Raw genomic sequence first — 22,915 nt, 5'->3', positions numbered from 1 at the left:
TAAAATCAAAAGTCAATAATAAAACTATAAGAAAGAAACAAGTAGATAGGATGTGTAGCAAGAGTGAAGGATAATTGATGGACAGCCCAAATACTACACTGGGACCCATTAAATGTACATAAGAGAAAGATTTTCTAGTCTGTTGGGTACATATTTCATGAAAACTTTGAGGAAGAACATGAACAAGAATTGCCAAGAAGGAGAGGGAGAGAGAGAGAGAGAGAATGTGTTATGCAATCAGAGGGAGCATACACAAAACACAGATTCATATAATATCCCATATTCATTGAAGTTTTCATGTATTTTCTATTCTTTATGAGTTAACCTAACCTAATCTTGATTTATCTGACTATGTGTCTGCCTCTCACCTTTTCTGATGGATGAATCTGTCAATCTCTCTAACATTTCCCATGCCACCTTTGGTAGTTCAGTTACTTGTTTCATTCTCTGGTCTCTTCTGGGTTGGCATTTCTGTGGTCTCTTGGGTGATTAGCCCCCCTCCTGGTGATATTTAGTGAATCTTCTTAAGCATCCTGTTTAAGGTCCTATTCTATTTGTTACTGTACTCCTTGAGATTTAAAAATTTTTTTTAAATTTTGAAAAATGAATCCCAATGAAAAAGATAAAGCTAGAAAGTTGTTTATTGATACTATTGAGAAAACTATCTTTGGTCCTTTACCAGCCACTACTCCACTTCCACCTCATCCTTCTTTCCTCGGGCATTCTCATTTCATTTGTAATATCATTTTTAAAACCTCTGGGGAAAACAAACAAACAAACTCTTCCTTTATTTCTTACAGAAATTCTAGCTAACCTTGAAGCCAAGCTGCGTTTGTGAAGCTTTGCTTGTGGATGTTCTGTATTTCTTCTCCTTTTTCTAGGTTTCTGTCTTGTGCTTTCCTGGCACCATAATAGTTCTTTATCATAGGAGTCCTTTGTTTGTTTGCTTGTTTACTCATTCCTCCAGTCTTACTTCTCATATTGGAACTTTGTGTTAGAAACACTCTGTACACTTTTGTCAGCTAGTTGGAAGGAACTATAAGTTCAGTGTTACTGAGTCGTAAGTCAATACTTGGTGCTAAAGCCTTGCCCCAGTCACACATCCCTGGGCTGAGTCCTAGATAGATACTCCAGGATTAAAACAACATAGCTGCTGGCCACTCCTGGTCTGCATCTGCCTACAGGTTGAATTCAAAATCCTCCTTTAGGGTTAGAGTGTCAGAGTTGTAGGCTTACCCTTGGTCTGAGCCCAGGCTTCGAATCTAGGACCCTACTCCTATTTCAGATCAACAGAGCTGCTGGTTCATCCCTGTTTCACACTTTCTCTCTTGATTTTTGCTTGTGGGCTGAATTTCTGATCTTGACTTGGAAAAATGACCCACTGTGTTTTCCCCTTAGACTTCCCAATTGCTACTCGATAGGGATCATCTTAAATCTTTGGTAGAGGAGCTCAGAAAAGAACTGGGTTATACTGCTTCATCCTACTCCACCATCTTTACTGGTCACTATCAATAACTTCTAGTTTATATCAACAATCCCCCCTGTCTACTCCTGTGATCCTGTCCAATGTGGGCATATAAAGGATATCCTATGAAAGCTATCCAGAGGGACAGTGTAGCTGAGGACAATAAGACTGACTAGCTCTTAGAGGTAGATATTTTCATTTCCCAAATTGTCATCATGAACCATCTATATGCTATTGCCATCAGCTACTCATCCTGCTACATGGTGCACATTTTCTCCAGCTTTGCTGAGCCAAGGGAGACCAGCTCCTCTTCGATTAAAAAAAAACAACTAGAAGATAACCCCAAGATCCCCAAACTGGAAGCACAATCATCACACAGATGGCAACAGGCAAGCCCACAGTATGGGAAATATCTCTAAATACCTGCCCCTAGATCGCTTTGTTGCACTGGATTGGAAGGCAGATGGTGGTTATTGGTGTCATCAAGGCTGTGAAGAAGGAAGCAAGGTTACCTAGGCAGCCATGAAAGCCAGCAAAAAAAGAGAAAGCAGTGGCTGTAAATGCCCAAAACTGCTTTATCCCAGAGTATCCACCTGAGCCCAGCTTCAAGCCTATCAAGCACAGGCTTTCTGAGCTTACCAGCATGGGAGGTCCAGGAAGAACTTCCAGAAGAAAGGCCTAGAAGGAAGTACTAACAACCGTTCACCCCGACTCCTGCCTCCTTTTCCAGGGACTAGTCTTGGACCCACCAGCTGCATCTTTGGTTTATTTATTTTACTATTATATTTTGAGACATATTTCATAGATTCTAGCCTATATTTTCTGGATATCCTCCAGTACCTATGTTAATGCCCACTATTTGCCAAGTTAGAATTGTGACTTACATACATATATACTGATAAGAAGTACATATAGACCTCAATAAGATGGATACCATATCACAATGGGTGATTTCCCACCTCCCCAGCCACCCCACCATTATTAGAAGACCAGAAACAGTAACCAGTTCAATAGGAACATTCACTTCCTTCTCAGGTTTTCTGTGCTGACAACACACTTCTCATTTGCCATCAAAGGCATTCCAGGGGCAGAAGACATGACCTTAAGGACCACAACCTTCAGCCCCACCCTGATTTACTTAGATCTATATAGATAGTGTGTTCAAGGGACAATTTTACTGTGGTGTGTTGGGGGAGGAGCATCCTGTCATAGGCCACAGCAACCATCCCCCACCCCACAATGTCCTAGACCTGGGTATGCTTCTTCCATATATGGGAGAAGAAGTAATTCTGAGAAAAGACCACTGGGCCACCACTGAGTTATGGAGGCACCATCTTAAGGTTGTGTGCCACTTTGTCATCAGCCACCTGGCTCTTAAGAACTTGATGCACTTCTAGGAAGTTAAGAGGCTTTAGAGAAAAGCAACTTGGAACAGAAGACAAACTTAAAAAAATTCATCACTCTACCTAAAACTGATCCTTTTGCCTGAACCTATAGAGAAGATAGTAAAAGACTAATGCAAATGGAAAAAATGATTCTAAAAATAAAAGTGTTTTTATCATGCAGCCTCAAAGCAGACAGCTCTGTTTTGCATGATTAATGAAGAGTTAAGGGTCATTGTAACATTTTGGTTTTATGGTTAATTCTAGTTCAAGGAATTTTTTCCCAAGGGATTCACTAAATTAGGTATTTATTTGCGTGGCAGTAGTGCTCAGGTTCATTAATATATTTGTTATATTAGCATCATAGTTTCTGTAATAAGGAGAGAAAACCACTTGTCATATACACATGTTGTTGAGTTGTTTCAGTCATGTCCAACTCTTCATGACCCCATTTAGAGTTTTCTTGGCAGAGATACTGGAGTGGTTTTTCATTTTCTTCTCTAGCTCATTTTACAAATGAAGAAACTGAGACAAACAGGGTAAAATGACTTTCCCAGGGTCACATAGCTAGTAAATATCTGAGGCCAGATTTGAACTCTCAAAGACAAGTGTTTCTGATTTCAAGCCCAGTTCTCTATCCACTATGCTGCATAACTGCTCTGATACACACACACACACACACACACACACACACACACACACACATATACATTATATCTATATCCATAGACACATAAACATTTATTCTTATTTTCATATTTTGTGTTTGTATATAATATGGGGTTTGCATTGTCATCTTGTTTCATTTATCCATACCACTTATCATAGAGTTAACACCTTTGACATCTTCAAAAGCCATCTCAATCAAATTGTCAAGATTTAGGTTAGTAAAAAGTTTAAAAAATGATCTCCTACTCCTGGTATGTAATGTAGACCAAGATCCAGGCATTCCATAAATCCTCTTTTAATGATTGGTTCAATTTATGAATATGTCACTTTTTCCCTCCCTCTCTGCAGATGATGGAAGCCGTAAACATGTTGTAGAAGATGTTATTTCACTCATAGATGGAGGAACTAGAGAATATGCCACTCAACTCAAGGAAAAGCTACTTCGAGGACATGTGGTAGATGTAACCGATTTTCTCAACTGGAGCTCTTCCTTAGAGAAAGCACCTGTACTCATCAATCAAAGGGTAAGGAAGCCATTGTTTCTGATGAGGTATTCCTATGAATATTTTCATAAAGTAGAATGGAGTATTTTCAGGTGTTCAAGTCACAGAATCACAGAATTGAAAGGCTATTTTATTTTATTCTGTTTTTTCAGAAGATCACAATACCTTTCCAGATAATTTGTGATAATTCACACTTGTCTAACCCTCAAAGGTTTACAAAGCACTGTCTTCCCAAGCCTATGCGGAAGCAAGTGTAAATATAACTATGCCTGCTTTACAGTTTATGAAAATCAGTCTCAGAGAAATTAAATCACTTTCCCATGGTTGTGTAGCTAGTTCACATTGGAGCTACAACACCAAATCTTGCATTTTTTTTCACTGAACTTTCAATTGCATGTTGAATCTCTATTAGTTTTAATGACTGCTACAGAATGGCTACAACTTCGTCCCTCAGGGTTCTAGAGGTAACCCTTTGTTGCTGGGGTTGATTTCTAACACTATCACTTATGCCTTGACTGGTATGCTCCCTGCTGATCATGCAATTGATATCAATTAGCCAGCCAAAGTTCATTACTTCCTAGGAGTATTTACTAAGGTAATATAGTAAGAATAGTCTGTGACACGATCTCCCATAAGTACTAGAGAGTCAAAGGAAAAAGTGGGCTCAAGCTTAGAGGCCACATGTGCAAAGATGGAACTCACACTTTCTCGCTCAATGGAAGTCCTTTTTTTACTTCCTGAAGTCCTCATAGATTCTTCCATTGTCCAACACATTGTTGAGCTCTGAGGTTCTGGCTTCTTGGAAAGCCTTGAAGCTGCCTTTCCTCAGGATGTCTAGTCTAACTTTGGCTCCTGATGTATATATTGCTCTGAGCCATTTTTTCCAGGGACATTCTTACCATCCCTGATGAGAAATCCAGATCTTCTGACCTTTTGAAATTCTCAAGATCTTCCTCTAGTCAAAGGGTGGAAAGCAGGGAGACAGAGCCTACTTCCCCTTAACACCTAGTTTATGTATTTGATTGATTTTTTTTCAATAGAGATGGAATTCCTCTCATCAATTCTGCACTTGAGTAATGATTCTCAGAACTTAAAGAGCAGTTGTCACCTGATAAAATTGAAAGGGCTAGAACATCTTACTTCTTACCTTAACTGGTATTGTGAAACTTCCCCTCTTACACATAAAACACTGTAACCCATTATACCCTTTCAAGTACTCTACAATCCAGCCATTCTGGCCATCTTACTATTCCTCTAGCATGACATTTCATGTCCTGTCTCCATCTGCCTTTACTCTCCCTGGGACCCATACCCCTCCTCACCTTCACCTCTTAGAATATCTAGTTTCTTTCAAAGTTCAGCTTAATTGTGACAACCAACACAAGACCTTACTTGATCCTCCCAGGTGCTAGTACCTCCCCCACAATTACCTTTTGTTTATTTTATATTTCATATACTTAAAAATATAAAAGTTGTCTTCTCCTATGGAATGTAAGCTCTTTGAAAGCAGACGCTATTTCATTTTTGTTTTTGTACCCCCTACACCTAACACAGCCTGGCAGATAATAGGTGCTTGTGGGGTGATTGATAAATAAGCTGCGTTACATCTTGGCAAATTGGATAATACAATCTCCAACCATCTTCAGTTTGAAAAATACAAAGTATCTGTTGGACTTTTCTCATGTAAGAGAAGGACCAAACTGGTCAGGAGAATGCACTGTTCCTCTGTATTCTTTCCTATAACTGCAGGGCCATGAAAATTGCCAGTCCCTTGGTAGAGCCCTTGTGCTTTATGGGGTTTGGGCTCCTCAGAACGTGTTCTTCGTTGCATACCCTTCATTTTTATCTCTTCAAACACTGTTTATACATTTAACCAAATTGTATTGTCTCCATGGCCCCTGTATTCCTGTGTCATGGTTTCATCGGCTCTCATGTTCCTCTGAAGAGTAAAGCAGAATGAATTCCTCTTCCAAGGAAATCAATACAACTCCAGCTCTTGTGTACACTGTTTCTGGCAATGTGGCAACTTAAGAAAGAGCCCTTTCTTTCTGCCAAATAAATATAACAGAGTTGAAAGTCTCCATCCTATGGTTTAATTCAAAGAGGACTTAAGTTGGTGGGTCCCCTGCATCATCTCTGAGGTCACAATTTCAACAACACAATAATTATGTTCTGCAGGAATTTAAGGGCAGGAGGTTGTATTTTTTCTCCCCTCCTAAATGGCTTGATTCCAGAAAGATATTTAGAATTCTGTGTTCTTTTGTTTTATGGAGCTCAGTCCCCAAAGGACCTTCCTCAGACTCCCAGGGTCAGACGGGAGAAGAGAAACCACCTAGTCCAACAAGATTCCTCTCTACCACAACAAACCTCTGCTTCTGGCCTTTTACCTGCTAATTAAAAAAATAAAATAAAATATTTTCAGGCAGAACATATATAGACATATAGTTTTAGATCAGAAGTGATTGTTTTTTTATTTACTTAATTGTATTTTATTTTTTCCAATTACATGCAAACATAGTTTTCAACATTCACTTTTATAAGATTTTGAGTTCCAAATTTTTTTCTCCCTCTCTCCCCACCCTCTCCCCAAGATGGCATGCAATCTGATATAGGCTATACATGTACAATCATATTAAACTTATTTCTACATTAGTCATGTTATGAAAGAAGAATCAGAACAAAAGGGGAAAACCATGAGAAAGAAAAAAAGAGAGAAAATAGTATGCTTCTATCCGCATTCAGACTCCATAATTCTTTCTCTGGGTGTGGATGGAATTTTCCATCATGAGTCCTTTCTACTTGTCTTGGATCATTGCATTGCTGAGAAGAGCTGAGTCTCTCAAAGTTAGCCATCGAACAATGCGGCTGTTGCTGTGTACAATGTTCTCCTGGTTCTGCTCACTTCACTCAGCATCAGTTCACATATGTCTTTCCAGGTTTTTCTGAAATCCACCTGCTCATCATTTCTTATGGAACAATAGTATTCCATTAAATTCATATACTGCAACTTGTTCAGTCATTCCCCAGCTGATGGGCATCCCCTCAGTTTTCAATTCTTTGCCACCACAAAAGGAGCTGTTATAAATATTTTTGTATATGTGGGTCCTTTTCCCTTTTTTATGATCTCTTTAGGATACAGGCCTAGTAGTGGTATTGCTGGATCAAAGGGCATGCACATTTTTATAGCTCTTTGGGCATAGTACCAAATTGCCTTCTAGAATGGCTGGATCCATTCGTAACTGCACCAACAACGCATTAGTGTTCCAATTTTTCCACATCTTCTCCAACATTTATAATTTTCCTTTTTTGTCATATTAGCCAATCTGATAGGTGTGAGGTGATATCTCAGGGTTGTTTTAATTTGCATTTCTCTAATCCATAGTGATTTAGAGCATTTTTTTTCATATGACTATAGATAGCTTTAATCAGAAGGGATTATTTCTTCAAGAGAAATAGTTTTTCTTCATCTAATAAACTCCAGATAATAAGAAAGTATAGTCGGTTGCAAATATTTCCCATGTATCAGTTTTTATATGCAGAAAACTTAGGGCACAGAGTCATTCAAAGTTAGTTCTCTAATAGAATTTAATTGAAGACTCTTGAAGAATGTAAGTTGCTTAAGAGCAGGGACTATTTTAATTTTGTTTTGTAACCCCCAGTGCCTAGCCAAGTACATCAAATGTTGTAGGTGTTTTTTAAAATTGAATTGAACTGAGTGGAATTAGCTCCCTCCTTAATCTCAAAGATATGTTAGCTAAGTGAATTTTGAATACAGTCACTGTGTTTGCCATCATACACAGTCCAGACGATGTGACATAGCAGAGGTTCTCGCCTGGCTAGCCATGTGATAGTTCGTTCTTTTCATTGGTAGACTTTGGTTCTCACCTGTTTCACTAGATTTAGAAGAGGTAACAGCTGACTCTACTGGTAAGAAAAATATACACAAATTGTCAATGATCATGAAATTTATTCATTTATTCTAGTTGCTAAGATATCATTTAATGCTCTAAAAGAGAAAAGTTCCTGAACAAGATATGTGTGGACAGAAAGAACTAATGAACCACCCAAAAGGAGATGTTGCAACTTATGCTTTTGTCTGCTTTGGGGTCAATTGCTACCCTCTCTAGGACTCAATTTTCTCATCTATAAAATGAAGTATTAGATTCGGTGACCTTTAGCATCCCTATCCCCTCTAAGCCTGTGATCCTGTGATAAGCTTCTCAGTAGTGATCTCATCAATTCCCCATGTTTTGTTGTTGTTCAGTCTTCAGTCATGTCTGACTCTTCGTGACCCCATTTAGGGTTTTCTTGGCAAAAATACCAGAGTGGTTTGCCATTTCCTTCTCCGGTTCATTTTACAGATGATGAAACCAAGGAGGGCAAGGTTAAGTGACTTGCCTAGTGTCACACAACTAGTAAGTGTCTGAGTTCACATTTGAACTCACAAAGAACAGTCTTCTTGACTCCAGGCCTGGCACTCCATCCACTGTACCACCTAGCTGCCCCATCATCAGTTCCCAGGGATTCAATTATTTCTTGCCGCTAACTTCCAAATCTATAACAGAACTATCTCTCTTGAGTTTCTGTACTGCATTTTTAAGTGACAGCTAGACATCTTGTAGCAGCAAGCACCATAGAATACCCAGGATGGCCTGCTAATACAAGTTCTTTGATCTGCTTTTCTAGGAAAGACTGCTCAAAAAGGGGTTAACAATCTTACCTTTGATTACATTCATTAGTTCAGGGGAAAAGTCAGCACCCTGAATGTCAGAGAAAATAAAAGCGGAGAAGATACAGAGAAAAGCTACAAGCAGTTAGCACAGACCGACAGACAGGGCTCTTAACCGCCTGAAACAAAGCAATATTGCTATACATTTTACATATACCACTGGATCAAGACAGTCTTTACATCTCAGCAGTCAGGAAGTTCTGAATATATGGCTACTCAGCGTCTCAACCAGGGAATCCAAAGATCCTTCTCATAAGTGAACCCCCAAAGCAAAATACCAACTCAGAGTATACATATACTTCTCAGAGCCAGAAGGCATCACGACCCTCATGACTCAGTGCCTAATTAGAAATTAGCAAAAGGTGTGAGAGCCTTCCTACAAGCAAGCCTCCCCAGTGGGCTCTGTGACTCAGAATGTATCACAGCTGCGAGTTGGGCCAGAGCTCAAAGCAGGTTACATAGGCCTATTAATGGACAGGGAAGATCTTCCTCTTCCATAACCATCACACATCTCCACCTCAATGTCATTTTAAAACCTCAAATTCAATATGTTCTTCATCATTCTTACATTTTTTGTAATTTTTGAATTTTCTCATTCCTATTGAGAGCCCCAACCATCAGCCCAGTCAACCAGATCCATAACCTTTGAATCACCTTTGACTTGTCCCTTTGTGTCATCCCTCATTGCCAATCACTTGCCACATCATGTTGATTCTACCTCCACAACATCTCTCACATCTTTTCCTTCCTTACCACCTACATTGCCACCATTCTGTGTCATGCTCTCAGCACGTTTCACCTAGACTATCTTCATGGCCTCTTCATTATTCTTCCTGTTTCTATTTCCTCTCTTACCCTTTACACAGTTGTCAAAATAATCATCCTGACCACATCACTCCCCTGCTTGAGCAAGTTTCTTGAGAAACTTTAATGGATCCCCATTGTCTCCAAGACAAAATAGAAACTCATTAGCTTGACATTGAGAGCCCTTTGTAGTGTGGCTATGACTCACCTTTCCAGAATGATCCACCTTTACTCTCTTTCATACACTTTGCTATAAAATAACTGAGTTATAAGCTATTCTCTAAATTTGACATGACATCTGCCTTGGTATTTTCATATGAACTGTCCTCATGCCTCCATGCCTGGAATGGACACCCTCCTAGATTTTCCTGTTTCTGAATGAGGATGACTAGAAGATGCTTTCTACAATAGATTTTAAAATGAAAGTATCATTTAAAGTAATATGGCTTTATTATGTCATGTTTTAACACAGGAAGCCTGAAGAGACAGGGAAGGGCAAGAAGCACGTGAGAAGAAGGGCAGGAGAACAGGGTCCATAGGCAAAGAAGACATCTGGGTCTCAGTTGCCAGAGGGATGGATTACAATTAGGTTTCAGTTGCTGGGATAGTTGCATGCATAGGGAGGGTAGCCACTGGAATTTGGATACAACAGTCTTCAAGTCATGGCACACAGAAGGAAGCTGATGAGAGATGGTTCTTCAGAGAGGCTGACTTCAGACTTGGTACACCGGGGTTTGGCCAACTCCCTTACTTCCTAGCCAATATTTGGGAAAACCAAGCCCTTTATCTCCTCCACAGCAGAGAGTCTTGTCAAGTATGGTGGGGTTTTTTTTTAAAGAAGGAAACAGGTTCTTTTTGAGGCATATCATTTTGGTTTCTTGCTTTGAATGCTATACAGAGGGAGATTCTAGGGATTGGCCAGGGAAGGTCCCATCCATCTAAGCACAGGCTATGGACATTTCCAGAAAAGGGATGCTCTGTGATATCAGGAAGGAGGAATATATGAGTCCAGAAGTGAAGCAGCCTGCCACAAGTAAGCTTTATGGGTTGGAGAGGTCCCCCAGAAGAGAGAAGTTTTGGGACTATCATAATATTCTGTTTCCTCTCCAATAGAATCCAAACTCTTTTAGGGTGTGGAAAGTTTTCATTTTTATCTTTGCATCCCCAGTGTCTCCCATGGTGCCTGGCCCATAATAGGCATTTAATAATCATTTGATAAATTGAATTAAGTCAAATTGTTGTGATGAGGGCGTATCTGGGATATGGTATATGGGGCATTCAGTTCAGGGTGCCACATTTTTAAAAAAGGATATTGACAAGCTGAATATCATTCAGAGGTGGTTGACCAGGACGGCCAGGCAACTAGAGACCATAACATACAAGGATAGGGTGAAGGAGCTGGGAATGTTTAGAAAAGAGAAAACTTAGGGAGAATGATAATTATCTACAAGTTTTTGAAGGGTTGTCTTCTATAAGAGAGAGTGGACTTGTTCTGCTTGGTCCTAGAGAAGAAAACTAGAAACAACAAATGAACATAGGACAGAAGCAGATTCAAGCTTAATGTAAGGAAAAACTTTCTAATACTTCCTAGGTCTCTAGGAAGAGTAGAATGGACTGCTTTGAAAGGTAGTGGGTTCCAGATCAATAAAGGCCTTCAAGTGAAGGTTGAATAACCTGAGATGTTGTCAAGAGGAATCCTGGTCAGGTAGGGGTTGGACAAATTGGCCTCTACAGTTACTTGCCACTTTAAGATTCTGTAAGTGCTAGAGTCTAGGCAGCTAAGTGGCACTATAGTACATAGAGCACTGGGCCTAGAGTCAGGAAGACTCATCTTCCTGAGTTCAAATCTGGCCTCAGGCACTTACCAGCTGTGTGACCCTGGGCACGTCACTTAACTCTGTTTACCTCAGTTTCCTTATCTGTAAAATGAGCTGGAGAAGTAAATGGCAAGCCACTCTAGTATCTCAGCCAAGAAAACCCCACATGGGGTCACAAGGAGTCAGACATGACTGAAACAACTCAACGACCAATGCAAGAGTAAATGATCAATATATATTATAGTTTGATAGAACGTCAGATAAACTTCATTTTATTGCATTAAACTTGGAACCTGCCCCAATAAACAGGGAAAGCCAAATAACTCTGCAAAGATTTGGAATATGAGCTATGACAAAAAGCACAATAATATGTTTAGATGGCTTTAATGGTTTGGAAATTTGGATTTTCACTAACCTAAATTCAGCTGCTAAACAATACAGTGAAGCCCTCCAGAGAAAGAATTGATGGAGTCTGAATGCAGATCAAAGCATACTATTTTCACTTTATTTTTTAATGGTTTTTTTTTTCCTTCTGCAAACTGTATTTTTTTTTTGCAAACTGTTTCTTCTTTCACGACATGATTAATATGTAAATATGTTTTACATGATTTCACATATGTAACCTATATCAAATTGTTTACTGTCTTAAGAAGGGGAAAGGGAAGGAAGAAGAAAATTTGGAACTCAAAATTTTTATTTAAAAAAGGAATGTTAAAAATTGCCTTTACATGTAATGGTAAAAAATGAAATACTATTTAAAAAAACAATGCTGTGAGGCAAGGAATTTTGAGGGCCTTCTATTTCTAAGCTACCTTTAAACTGAATATACCATGAGCAGCCAAACAAAAAGCCAACCAGCCCAGGAAAGAAATATGTGATCTTATCCACCCACGTAGCATTCACGTAAATATTCATTAAGCACCTAATATGTGTTTAAAGAATGTTTGGGCTAGGGCCTGAGGGTATATACAAGATCACAAGAGGCAGCATATTGCAGGGAAAGGAGCACTTGGCTCTTTAAACAGAGAAATAAAGCTCAAATTCTGGTTCAGCTATTTATATGACTTTGTTAAACTTGGGGGAGTCCGCTAACTTCTCTTGGCCTCAAATTCTGACTCTGCAAAATGAGGTGGTTGGATAACATCACCTCTAAGGCTCCTTCCAGCTCTTAATCCTGAGATCCCAAGACATAGGTCTAAGATAATAGTAATACTTATATTATCATTGTTGATAATAAGTAGCATTTATATGGCGATTTAAGTTTTATGTGTTATCTTATTTGATCTGCAGCTATCTCCAATAAATAATCTGGTTCCAGTGAGAATGAAAGATGCACATGAAAAGAAACAAAATTTGGAAAAATCCATAAATGACTATCTTGCTGAGTTCAGCGCTCACAAGTGCCAGCCCTGCCAAAATGGAGGAACTGTCATGCTGCTGGACGGGGAATGCATGTGTGCCTGTGAAACTGGTTTTCGGGGAATTGCTTGCCAAATCAAGCCAAATGTTTGAAGGTGAGCAAAATTCTTTTGAGGAAAGACATTCCCTCCCAGGCCATCTTGCTTGCAAACTGTGACATGCTCACTTCTAGATTGCCTGTGAAAGCTAAAGATGATTGTTGAATCAATGTTGGAAAATAATAAATTATTCTGGAATTTCATTTTTCATAGTAATTTCTACATTTCCCTTCACTAGCTTTTTATCAGGGCTGGAAATTCAATTCAAAAAGCATTTGTTAAATGCCTAGCATCTGCCAGTTACTGTGCTAGGTTCTAGGGATATTGAAGGAAAAAAAAAATTCCTGCCTTTAAAGAGCTTACATTTGATTAGAGGAGGAAGAAGCAAGTTAAAAATAAGGTAGAATGATGGGTTTCTAGCCTCTCCTTGCTTCTGTTCATCCTCTGATGAAAATCTAAATAAGAGGGAAAGTCCACAAGAGGGGGAAAAATGAAGCTAGCTAGACAAATAATTCACAGACTAGATGGAATAAGCCACCCTGAAAATGCCTTAGTGACCTTTATTAATGCAAACGCTGCAATAGACCGGGAAATATTAATGTGAAAATGCTCTTGCTGATGATTTTAGTCTGGTTTGATCAATGGTGGCATGCTGGAGTCAATTGTGCCATATTCCAAGACCTGGTTGTTAAGTTTCCAATGTGATACCTCTGAAATCACCAAATGATCAAGGATTGGTTTATTGCTGTGTTGATTACCTAGGCTTAAGAAAGTGGTGGACAAAATGTTAACAGTGCAGATTAAACTTAAAAGTGTGCCCTGTGGACATTTTGTTTTCAGTCAGCTATTAAACATTTACCAGCACACCCCTGAGTCCAATTCATCAAATGTTCATTAGTAGAGGGATTCTTCCAATAGAACACTTTTTAATATAGAGGACTCAGTGACTGAATAAACAATTCAATTAATTATTTCTTAAATACTTTATGTTTGGCATTGTGGTAAGCCTGGGGATGTAAGTACAGGCAAACAAAAATCTACATCTTCAAGGAGCTTAGATTCTAATGGGGGAAGATGATACAAAGGGAAGAGTAAGAAAAATGGTAAGGGGTGGGTGGGTATTCGTGAGCTAGCATGTTCTGGAAAGGGCAGGGAAATGGCCTGGTAACCTGGTTCTGGGCAAGATAAGGCAAGAGATCAGGATTCTAGGGGCAGAGTCTGAGTTCCAGAGGGAATGGGAAGAAAAAGATGTGAAGGTGGCACAGTTTGGAAATGTTCAGGAAGATTGATGGGTCATCCCCTGCAATTAGCCCTGGAATAGCTCAGAGTTAGGTATGTTTCTAAATCTGCAAAATGGTCACAACTATAGCTCTGGCTCATGCCTGTAGTTCCTGCAATTCAGGGTGGGGATTGAAGCTGGTGGATCGCTTGAGCTCACCATCCTGACTTGTAGTAGGGCTAAAGCTGACAGAGTTTCTACACCAAGTCTTACACCAATATGGTTAGTCCCTGGGGACAAAAGGTTGTTAGGTTACCTACCAAAGATGAATTGACCCAAGTTGGAAAAATGGAGCGAATTCGAAAGAACTTCCATGCCCATTAGTAGTGGGATTTGGATGTAAAGGGCAGCTATACTTCCAGGGGCAGGGAAAGGGGAAGATTATGAAAACCCACCTTCAGTATAGTGATCTACCCTGGGTTTATGATGTCTGTGAGGTACCCACTCCCTCCTCTCCAGCTCCAGAGAGAATGCTCTAGGCTCACATATTATTGGGCCTTGTGCACCTTGGCCAAATAGCCTGTTACATCAACATATTTCTCCTTTCAAACTTTTAAAAATCATGATTTTTTTTTACTAGACCTATGATTTCAGTGTTGTAAAGAAACTTCTACCAAATGCAGATCAGCACCTACTCTGTACCTTACATTATGAGATCATCACCTGGGGCACTGAGGGGTTAAGTGACTTATCCAGGGTCACACAGACAGCACAGGTCAGAGACAAGACTCTTAGGTCAGTTCTCCATCAAATACACCAAAGGTGTTACCCTTCTCTAGTATGTCCAAACCAGATTAAAATGTAACTGGCAAATATTTAACAAAATAAATAAAAATGAGATAAATAACTATATTTTAAAATAATTCATTTTGCAGCCTGCAGGTATACTTACATAGGATTAGTGGCCCTTCATTTGTATTTAAGTCTGACATCCCTGCCCTGTACTAAGCAGCCTCTCAGAAAACTAGCCTACCCTTCAACATTCTTTGACTCCCTAGATCTCTTCTGTTAGCTAGCTATCTTTCAGCACATACTTTGAAGTATGGAACTTCTTCCCATTCCTCAGCTGTCACCTAAACAACCCTAGATTTCCCTAGAGTTTCACAAATGGCCTATTCCAAGCATCTCTATTGAAGAGCAGAATCATAGAATCAAACAAAACCCAACAATTTCCCTGGGGTTTCAGATGGCCTGCCCTGGCCTAAATTAAACTCTGAACACTTTTGATAACTTACATCTTTAAACTCTGTTGAAATTGTGGGTGATTTGTAAGATACTTCAGGATGCATAAGAATTCAATTAGGTTCAAGCAGTATTTCTTGAATATTTATTGCGCACTATGTATTTTCAAGGACACACAAGAAGTTCTTTAAAAGAATCACAGAATTTGAGGGTTGGAGGAGACCTCAGAATCCATCCAGTTCAACACATATCCAAAAAGAATCTGCCGTGCAACATAGCCAAAAAATAGAAATCCAGTTTTGGTTTCAAGGCTTCCAATGAGGACATGCTTTTCTTTGTCCCCAAGGAGCATATGATCTTTTTGCAAGGAAAAAAGATTTACACATGAAGCAGCTGTAGAATAGCATAATACAGAATATAGTTAGATTGGTGGAGTAATAAATGTCCATTAGAATAGGACAGTCATTGAACAGATGATGGAAAATAAATTGTTCTTGGGTCGAACTTCAAATGGTGGTTTCTGCATCCTCCTTTCCTGGCAGTCCAGTAGGAAGAGATTCATATTGTCCCAACAGTAAAGAAAAGTACCATGGAGGAAATAGACCTTCAGATGGGCCTTGAAGAGTAAGTAGCATGAATTAGGCAAGAGAAAAGAGAGGGACTGATTGATAGGATGTTGCACTTAAAGTTAAGAAGACCCGCATTCAGATCCCGCCTCAGACACTCACTAGCTAGATATTGTGGTTGTTCAGTCATTTCAGTCCTATCTGACTCTTCATGACCCCATCTGGGATTTTCTTGGCAAAAATACTCAAGTGGTTTGCCATTTCCTTCTCCAGCTCATTTTACAGATGAGGAAACTGAGGCAACCAGGGTTGAGTGACTCCATCAAGGTCCCACAGTAGTAAGTGTTTGAGGCAGGATTTGAACTCAGGGAGATGAGTCTTCCTGACTCCGGGCCTGGTATTCTATCCACAGCACCACCTGGCTGCCCGTTAACTAGCTAAATAACCTTTGCCGAATCATTTAACCTGGAGGCCCAGTTTCCTCATCTATAAAACAGGGGAAGGGGAGGATTAGATTCTCGGATCCCAAGTTCCTTCCAGCTCTCAAATCTTATGAAAAGAGAAGCATTCTAGTCTACACGTCTGAAGCCCTAGCATCTAGGCTCAATGACAGCAATGCCTCTACCTTGAACATTTCACTTCCCTCCGCTCTCACTGAGCTTCCCTGTCTCCAAAATGAAATAGTGATGTTGGTTGGCCTTCCGGGTAAGTTCTAAGGTTTCATGTATTTTTAATCCACCGGGGGAGGGGGGAGAGAGAGAGACACCCCCCAAAAAAGCTATTGAAATACAAAGGCATATAAATCAGCTGGCCTAGCCCTGAGTTATACGCCAGAAATATGAAAATAATGTGTGTTAACCCTCTAGTACTCAGCTCTTATGAATTGGCCTCATCTGGGTTGAGCCTAGACCTTTAGCACCACCTACCTGTTCCCTCTGGGATTGCAGTCCCCTAGCAGTCCCTGAAACTGCAACATATTCCTTACAGTTGTGTGTGTGTGTGTGTGTGTGTGTGCGTGTGTGTGTGTTTTGAGTAGAGGAAGGTTTACTGAAAGTCGGGCATTCTGAAAAAGGTTGGGAATCTGTGGCCTCCAGGTCACATGTGGCCCTCTAGGTCCTCAAGTGCGGCCAAACTTCACAGAACAAATCCCCTTAATAAAAGGATTTGTTCTATAAAGTTTGTACTCAGGCAAAAGGCTGCACCCAAGGACCTAGAGGGCCACATGTGGCCTGGAGGCTGCAGGTTCCCCACCCTTGGCCTAGAAGATTTCTAAGGCCCCTTCCTACTCTGAGATTCTATGCTTCTAATCTAATCCTTATTGAATATTCCATCTCTAAGCACTCGGTCCATACCACACAAATGTAACTATATATTATCTTATCTTGTTGAGTCGTTTTTCTGTCATGTCCAAGTCTCTGTGACCCCATGTGGAGTTTTCTTGGCAAAGATACTGGAGTGGTTTGCCATTTCCTTCTCCAGCTTATATTACAGATGAGGAATTAAACCAAACAGGGTTAAATGACTTGCCCAGGATCACACAACTAGTGAGTGTCTGAGGCCAGATTTGAACTCAGAGTCTTTACGACTCTAGACCCAGCATTCTATCCACTGCACCACCTAGCTGTCCCATATTGTCTTATATTGTTCACTAATTGTTTCCTGATCACTGATCCTATCTCTCCCAGGCCCCATTCACTAGATCGTAGATTGCTGGAGGGTAGGGACCACTTTATACTTCTTCTATATCTCCTCAGCCCAGCCCTAAGTATTTCTACCTTGATTACTCATTAAATAGTTGATTCTTCAGTTCTTTCCTCTGTACTTCTCTTCAGATGGCTCTTTACCCTTAGGACTTTGCATTCATTGCCTCCCTTCTTTCTTCCAAATCCAAATTCTGTTCATCCTTTGTACCTCATCTCCACCTTAAGTCTTCCCCAACAAACCAAGCCAAACCCTCCCTTCTGCACTTCTCACATAGGAGCTCAATCCTAGCATCATGCATTTTTATCTAAGTCATTCATGTGCACATGTTTTGTCTCCTCACTGAAATAAAGAGTAAGCTCCTTACTGATAGTGACTTTTGCTTACAGCTCATTTGAATCCCAGCAATGCCTTAGTATAATTAAATATACATTGTATATTTAATATGTATAGTATAAAGATACACATTGTAAAGGATCAGTAAATTTTTGTTTAGCTGTTGATCAGAATTGAACCGAATCATCTCTCCATATCTAATTTGCCATCTCCCAAATTGACAAAACTGACTTGGTCATATCTCCTGACAGATTTGCCCAATGACTTTTGAGAGCTATAATCCTTTTTTAGAGCTAGCCACTGCTTTGAAATAACTACATTACCTTATCCTTCCACATCTCAATGAAGCTGTGATCAGGCTGATGGGGGCATCTGCTCTGACAGTGAAGTTTCCAATCCTACAGAGCAAAACTAGGGTCCTTGTCTGTGACTTCTGGTCCCTTATCCACGTGCCCTTTATCCATGCTTTTGCCCAATATGCTATAGGCCTTTCCTAGCTCTAAGACTATTATTTAATCATTTGTTAGTAACTAATTTATTAATGTTTACTATTATATGCAGACTAGTATAGCATGTGGGCTTTGTATTTGTTATGGGGAAGTGACCTATTCATGCAGCATCTCTTACTTCATTAATAGCTCACAGGCACCCCTCCTTTTTTGAAATTTTTCTATTTCAACTTTCTTTTTTTATTCAATTGATTATTTACTTATTTTTAACAGCCTCTTTTTAATTTTTAATTTCAAATTCTCTCCCTCCTTCCCATTCCCTCCATCACCCACTGACAAGACAATCAATATATATTTTCATATTAGCCATATCACCAAAAAAAAGAAAAAGAAAAGAAGAATATTATACTTCAATTTGCACTAAGCTCATCAGTTCTCTCTCTGGAGGTGGATATCATTTTTTCATCTTGAGTCCCTTGAAATTGTCTTGGCTCATTGTATTGATTGGAGTAGCCATGTCTTTCATTTACGATTTACGACATTGCTGTTACCATGCACACTGATCTCCCAGGTCTTCTCACTTCACTTTGCATCAATTCATGGTTTGTTTTTTTTTTCCTGAAACCATCCTCTTTATCATTTCTCATAGTACAATAGGTCTCCATCACAATCATATGCCACAATTTGTTAAGCCATTCCCCAATTTCATATTGTTTTTCAGTCTTGTTTGACTCTTCAGGCCCCACTTGGGATTTTCTTGGCAAAGATACTGAAGTGGTTTGCCTTTTCCTTCTCCAGCTCATTTTACAGGTGAATAAACTGAGGTAAATAGGGTTAAGTGACTCGCCCAGGGTCACACAGTTAGTAAGTGTCTGAAGCCAGTTATGAGTAGAGTAAAAGGCAAAAGCTTGTTGCATGAGGTACTGCAATGAGGAAGTATGGATATTCATGACATAGTAGAAGAAAGAACACTGGATGAGGAGTTGAGACCTGGGCTCCAGGCCTCACTCTTCTGTACCTTGAGTCTCTAGTCAAGCCTGGGACATTTTGCATACTGTTGCTTATTTGCTACTCCGCCTGATGGAGAGAATGCTAATGTACGACTGTTGACATGTGTAAGGGTTGAAGTTGCTCTGAGAGGTTTACGACAAAAGAAACATTCTGTCCTCTAGATGGCACTTATTAAGCTGAGTCTTGACCTCTTGGGGTCTGTAAAATTTTGGCAACAGTAAAAGGTTTCTGAACATGCAAAGACCAAAAATTAATTCAAAATCAAATGAGTAACAAATCCAAAGTGTTTCTGGCAATGCTTGCCTGTGTTGCATTGAGCAACTTCACTGCAGCATTGGTTCTGAACACAAAGCATGCCCACTTTGCATTGCTCATGCCTTCAGGTCATGCAATGCCAACAAACGCTGCCAAAATGTGAAAAGCGGTCACAGTGGAAAAAGTTTAAGAAGCCCTAGAGGACACTTGTTGTGCCAGTCTATTTTCATTCTTTAAAGGTCCAATTCCAGACATATTAAGAGAGAACTTGGAGACAGACAAATAGATGAATGGACAGACAAACACAGATAGCCAAACAGACAGTCATGCAGGCAGGCAGATTCTGGAACCTGCAGACATGTATGGGAATCTGGGTCCTCAACATGTCATAGATTTCCAGTATACCTCCCTAGAGACTTGAGGGAATATCACCTTGAATGAGATCAGGATGTCTGTCTTGGATAAGCTGAGATCCCACCTCAGTCACTCCGAATATTTTCGGGCATATTCTAATGTGTATAACTTCTCCAATTTCTGTTTGTTATTCTCTTGGATAAATGGATTTACTCATTTCACTATTTGTGATGGTCTTTTGTGTAAGCAGCATCTTTCAGGAAGGAGTTAAGCCGGTGAGTGTAACCTAAGGGCTAGTGACAAGGGAAGCGGTTTTTTTGTTTTGAATCAAAAATCTGTGCTGCTAGAGTAGCAATACTGAAGGGGATAAATAGATATCGTTCAAGTCCAGTAACCCTTTCATAGACTGAAAACCAAAGTCTCCAACCTTGCTAATCTTTCTTCTGTTCCCCTCAAGGCAGGAATCATAGTCTCCTTTTGAAAAAGAGTAGGCAAGATGCCAGATAGATTGATGTTTCTTGGAGTCATATTTAAGAAACCCACGCAGACATTCATATCTTTCATGGTAATAAACACATCTTATGCTTGTAATAACTAGCTGGGTGATCTTGATCTAGTCCCTTGCCTTTTCTAGGATTTAATTTCCTCCTCCGTAAAATGAAAGGGTTGGGCTAGACCAGAGGTTCTCAACCTTTTTTGTGTCATATACCCTTTTGGCAGTCTGGTGAAGCCTATGGATCCCTTTTCAGAACAATGTTTTAAAGTGAATAAAATAAAATTACAAAGGAAACCAATTATGTTTAAATGCAGTTATCCAAAAAAAATTTTTTTAAGTTCATGGACTCCAGGTTAAGAACCTCTAGTTCCAACTTCTTATGAAATTTTAGTAATCAGTAAAAGGCAATACAGAAGAGGATTAGGGTGCTGAGAGAGGAATTCTTGCTTTTGTTTCTCCAGCATGGAGCACATGGTAAGCATGGAATAAATGTTTGTTGACTAAGTTGGAGGAGGTATAGACAGGTAGAAAAAGGATTGATAGAAAATCATTCATCCAGACTCATCTGTTAAAACTAAGTATCTTTCAGATTCAAAATTTGCCACTATTGGCAAACTGTTAGATTCTGAAACCTCCAAGGTGCTCTGTCCTTGATGCCAGATGATCTAATTGTGTGAGCCTGGGCAAATCACTTCATGTCCCCAGCCATGAATTGTCTGACCTCGACAATGGAAATAATAAGAATCTTCCTGCCCATTTCACAGAGATGTTGCGATGATCAACAGATAAACTATGAAAAATCACTTTGTAAGTAGTCATTTAGTCTACCAGTACAAATTATTATCATTGTTTTTATTGTATTTTATCCTTGTATTTGTGTTGAGTAGCTGTTTTTATTATGCTCTCTGAATAAGACTTATAGTCAAAGAGAAAGATATTACAGTCCTGGAAAGGAACAGCTTTTAAATGTAGTAGACAAAAGTGATTTTTTAAAATATCCCTGCTACTACCTTCTTCAATATGTTCACTTTGCCTTCTTCCACACTTCCAACCAGGGGTGTGTTGAAGTCAGCATAAACCAACTTGTTCCAGCCAATTGTTAAATTTTCAGTATGAGCATTTACATCTAGGAAATTGGCAAGCCTACAAATCAAGGATTGATTTGCTGTTTTATTATTTAGACTTAAGAGAATAGAGGAGAAAATGCTTATAAGGCAGATTAAACTTAAAAGTATATCTGACAGAAAGCTAGTTGTTAAACATTTCCCAACACATCATTGCCCAGAGCTTCATGCTGGACCCCTGAGCTCCAGAGCAAAAGCTGTCTGATACTTTTCTGTGTACAGCTGTCCATGTTGGTATGATCCTTTAAAACTGGGAATATCCCAGCAAAACTGAAATTGGCCCAGGAACCTTAGAATAAAGTAGGTTGAGACCAAAGGTGCTGAGTGGACCCTAACATGACCCACATCAGTTTCATCAAAAATTCCATCTGGGATTATTCATATTTACAGGCTCATTAATTCAGCAAGGCTTTTCACATCTGGCACTGCATTCACATCTGGCACTGTATTCCCACCTGGCACTGCATTCACAGACTACTAACAATCCTTTGCTTCTTCTAGGAATTGCTGGAAAAAAAGGACTACGAAAAGAAAAAAAAATTGTCAGGACTGGTGGCCAGCATAATGATCCAGCCCCAGGCCTTGGGAGGCAACCTGAGCCAGGAGGATACATCTAGAAAAGCTTCTGTGCACATAACAATCCTTTCAGGCCCACTTTATTAAGGTCTACATTGATTTCTCCCTTCTCTGAACACAGATCATTTTTTTCATTTTGTGTTTTTCCAAGGTACAATGTCAGAATTAAAGGAACTCAAGCATGCTTAAATCCACAAAGCCAGTTTCCTTTCTCCTGCGAAAATAAAATAAAATGGGATAAAATTTAAAAAGAGAGAATACTGTTGCTTAAAGTAAGGGTCAAACTTCTTTGCCTAATTAAAGTTTACCTTCCCAGGCATTATGGCTTTATTTGTACTAATCTGCATACACATGATTTATTATTTATGTACAGAATCACTAGATATAGTGCTAGAAAATACCATGTAGTCATAGAATCATGGTATTTTAGAATTGAGAGGGACCTTAGAAGCCATACTAGTCCAACTTGCTACCTGTGTGACTTGGGACAAGTTACTTTACTTCTCCAGACCCAAGGTTTCTCATGTGTAAAAGTAAAAAACAAGGTGTGATGGTGGATCCAGTGACCTCTGAGATCCAGATTTTTTTTTTTTTGAGAGTAGGTCTCTTTATCTCACCTAGGCTGGAAGTGCATCAGCACTCAAGGGTCAATCCTACCTACTGATCAGCACAAAAGCTTTGACCTGCTCTGTTTCTAAACTGGGCCTTTTTGTTCTGTCTTAGGCAGCTAGTGGTACCTCCCTATTCCACATCACCCCAC

General features: G+C 39.6%; 1 protein-coding gene and 1 long non-coding RNA gene across 2 annotated transcripts in view; both read left to right on the top strand.

Moving 5' to 3' along the window:
* C9 (complement C9) overlaps window positions 1–13,029 on the top strand; it is a 65,386-nt gene extending 52,357 nt beyond the window's left edge. Inside the window, exons 9-10 of the mRNA XM_036759060.1 lie at window positions 3,865–4,040; window positions 12,660–13,029. Coding sequence (XP_036614955.1) covers window positions 3,865–4,040; window positions 12,660–12,881 — 398 coding nt within the window. The 3' untranslated portion in view covers window positions 12,882–13,029. The remainder of the gene's footprint in view (window positions 1–3,864; window positions 4,041–12,659) is intronic.
* A 7,728-nt stretch (window positions 13,030–20,757) lies between these two features.
* On the top strand, window positions 20,758–22,406 carry LOC118843699. The gene is made up of 2 exons (XR_005009933.1): window positions 20,758–21,262; window positions 22,081–22,406. It is a non-coding gene; the product is annotated as an uncharacterized LOC118843699 (long non-coding RNA).
* The last annotated feature ends 509 nt before the right edge of the window (window positions 22,407–22,915 follow it).

This window comes from Trichosurus vulpecula, chromosome 1 (assembly GCF_011100635.1).
Source record: "Trichosurus vulpecula isolate mTriVul1 chromosome 1, mTriVul1.pri, whole genome shotgun sequence".
NCBI classification, from domain to species: domain Eukaryota; kingdom Metazoa; phylum Chordata; class Mammalia; order Diprotodontia; family Phalangeridae; genus Trichosurus; species Trichosurus vulpecula.
This window is presented reverse-complemented; position numbering and strand designations above follow the sequence as displayed.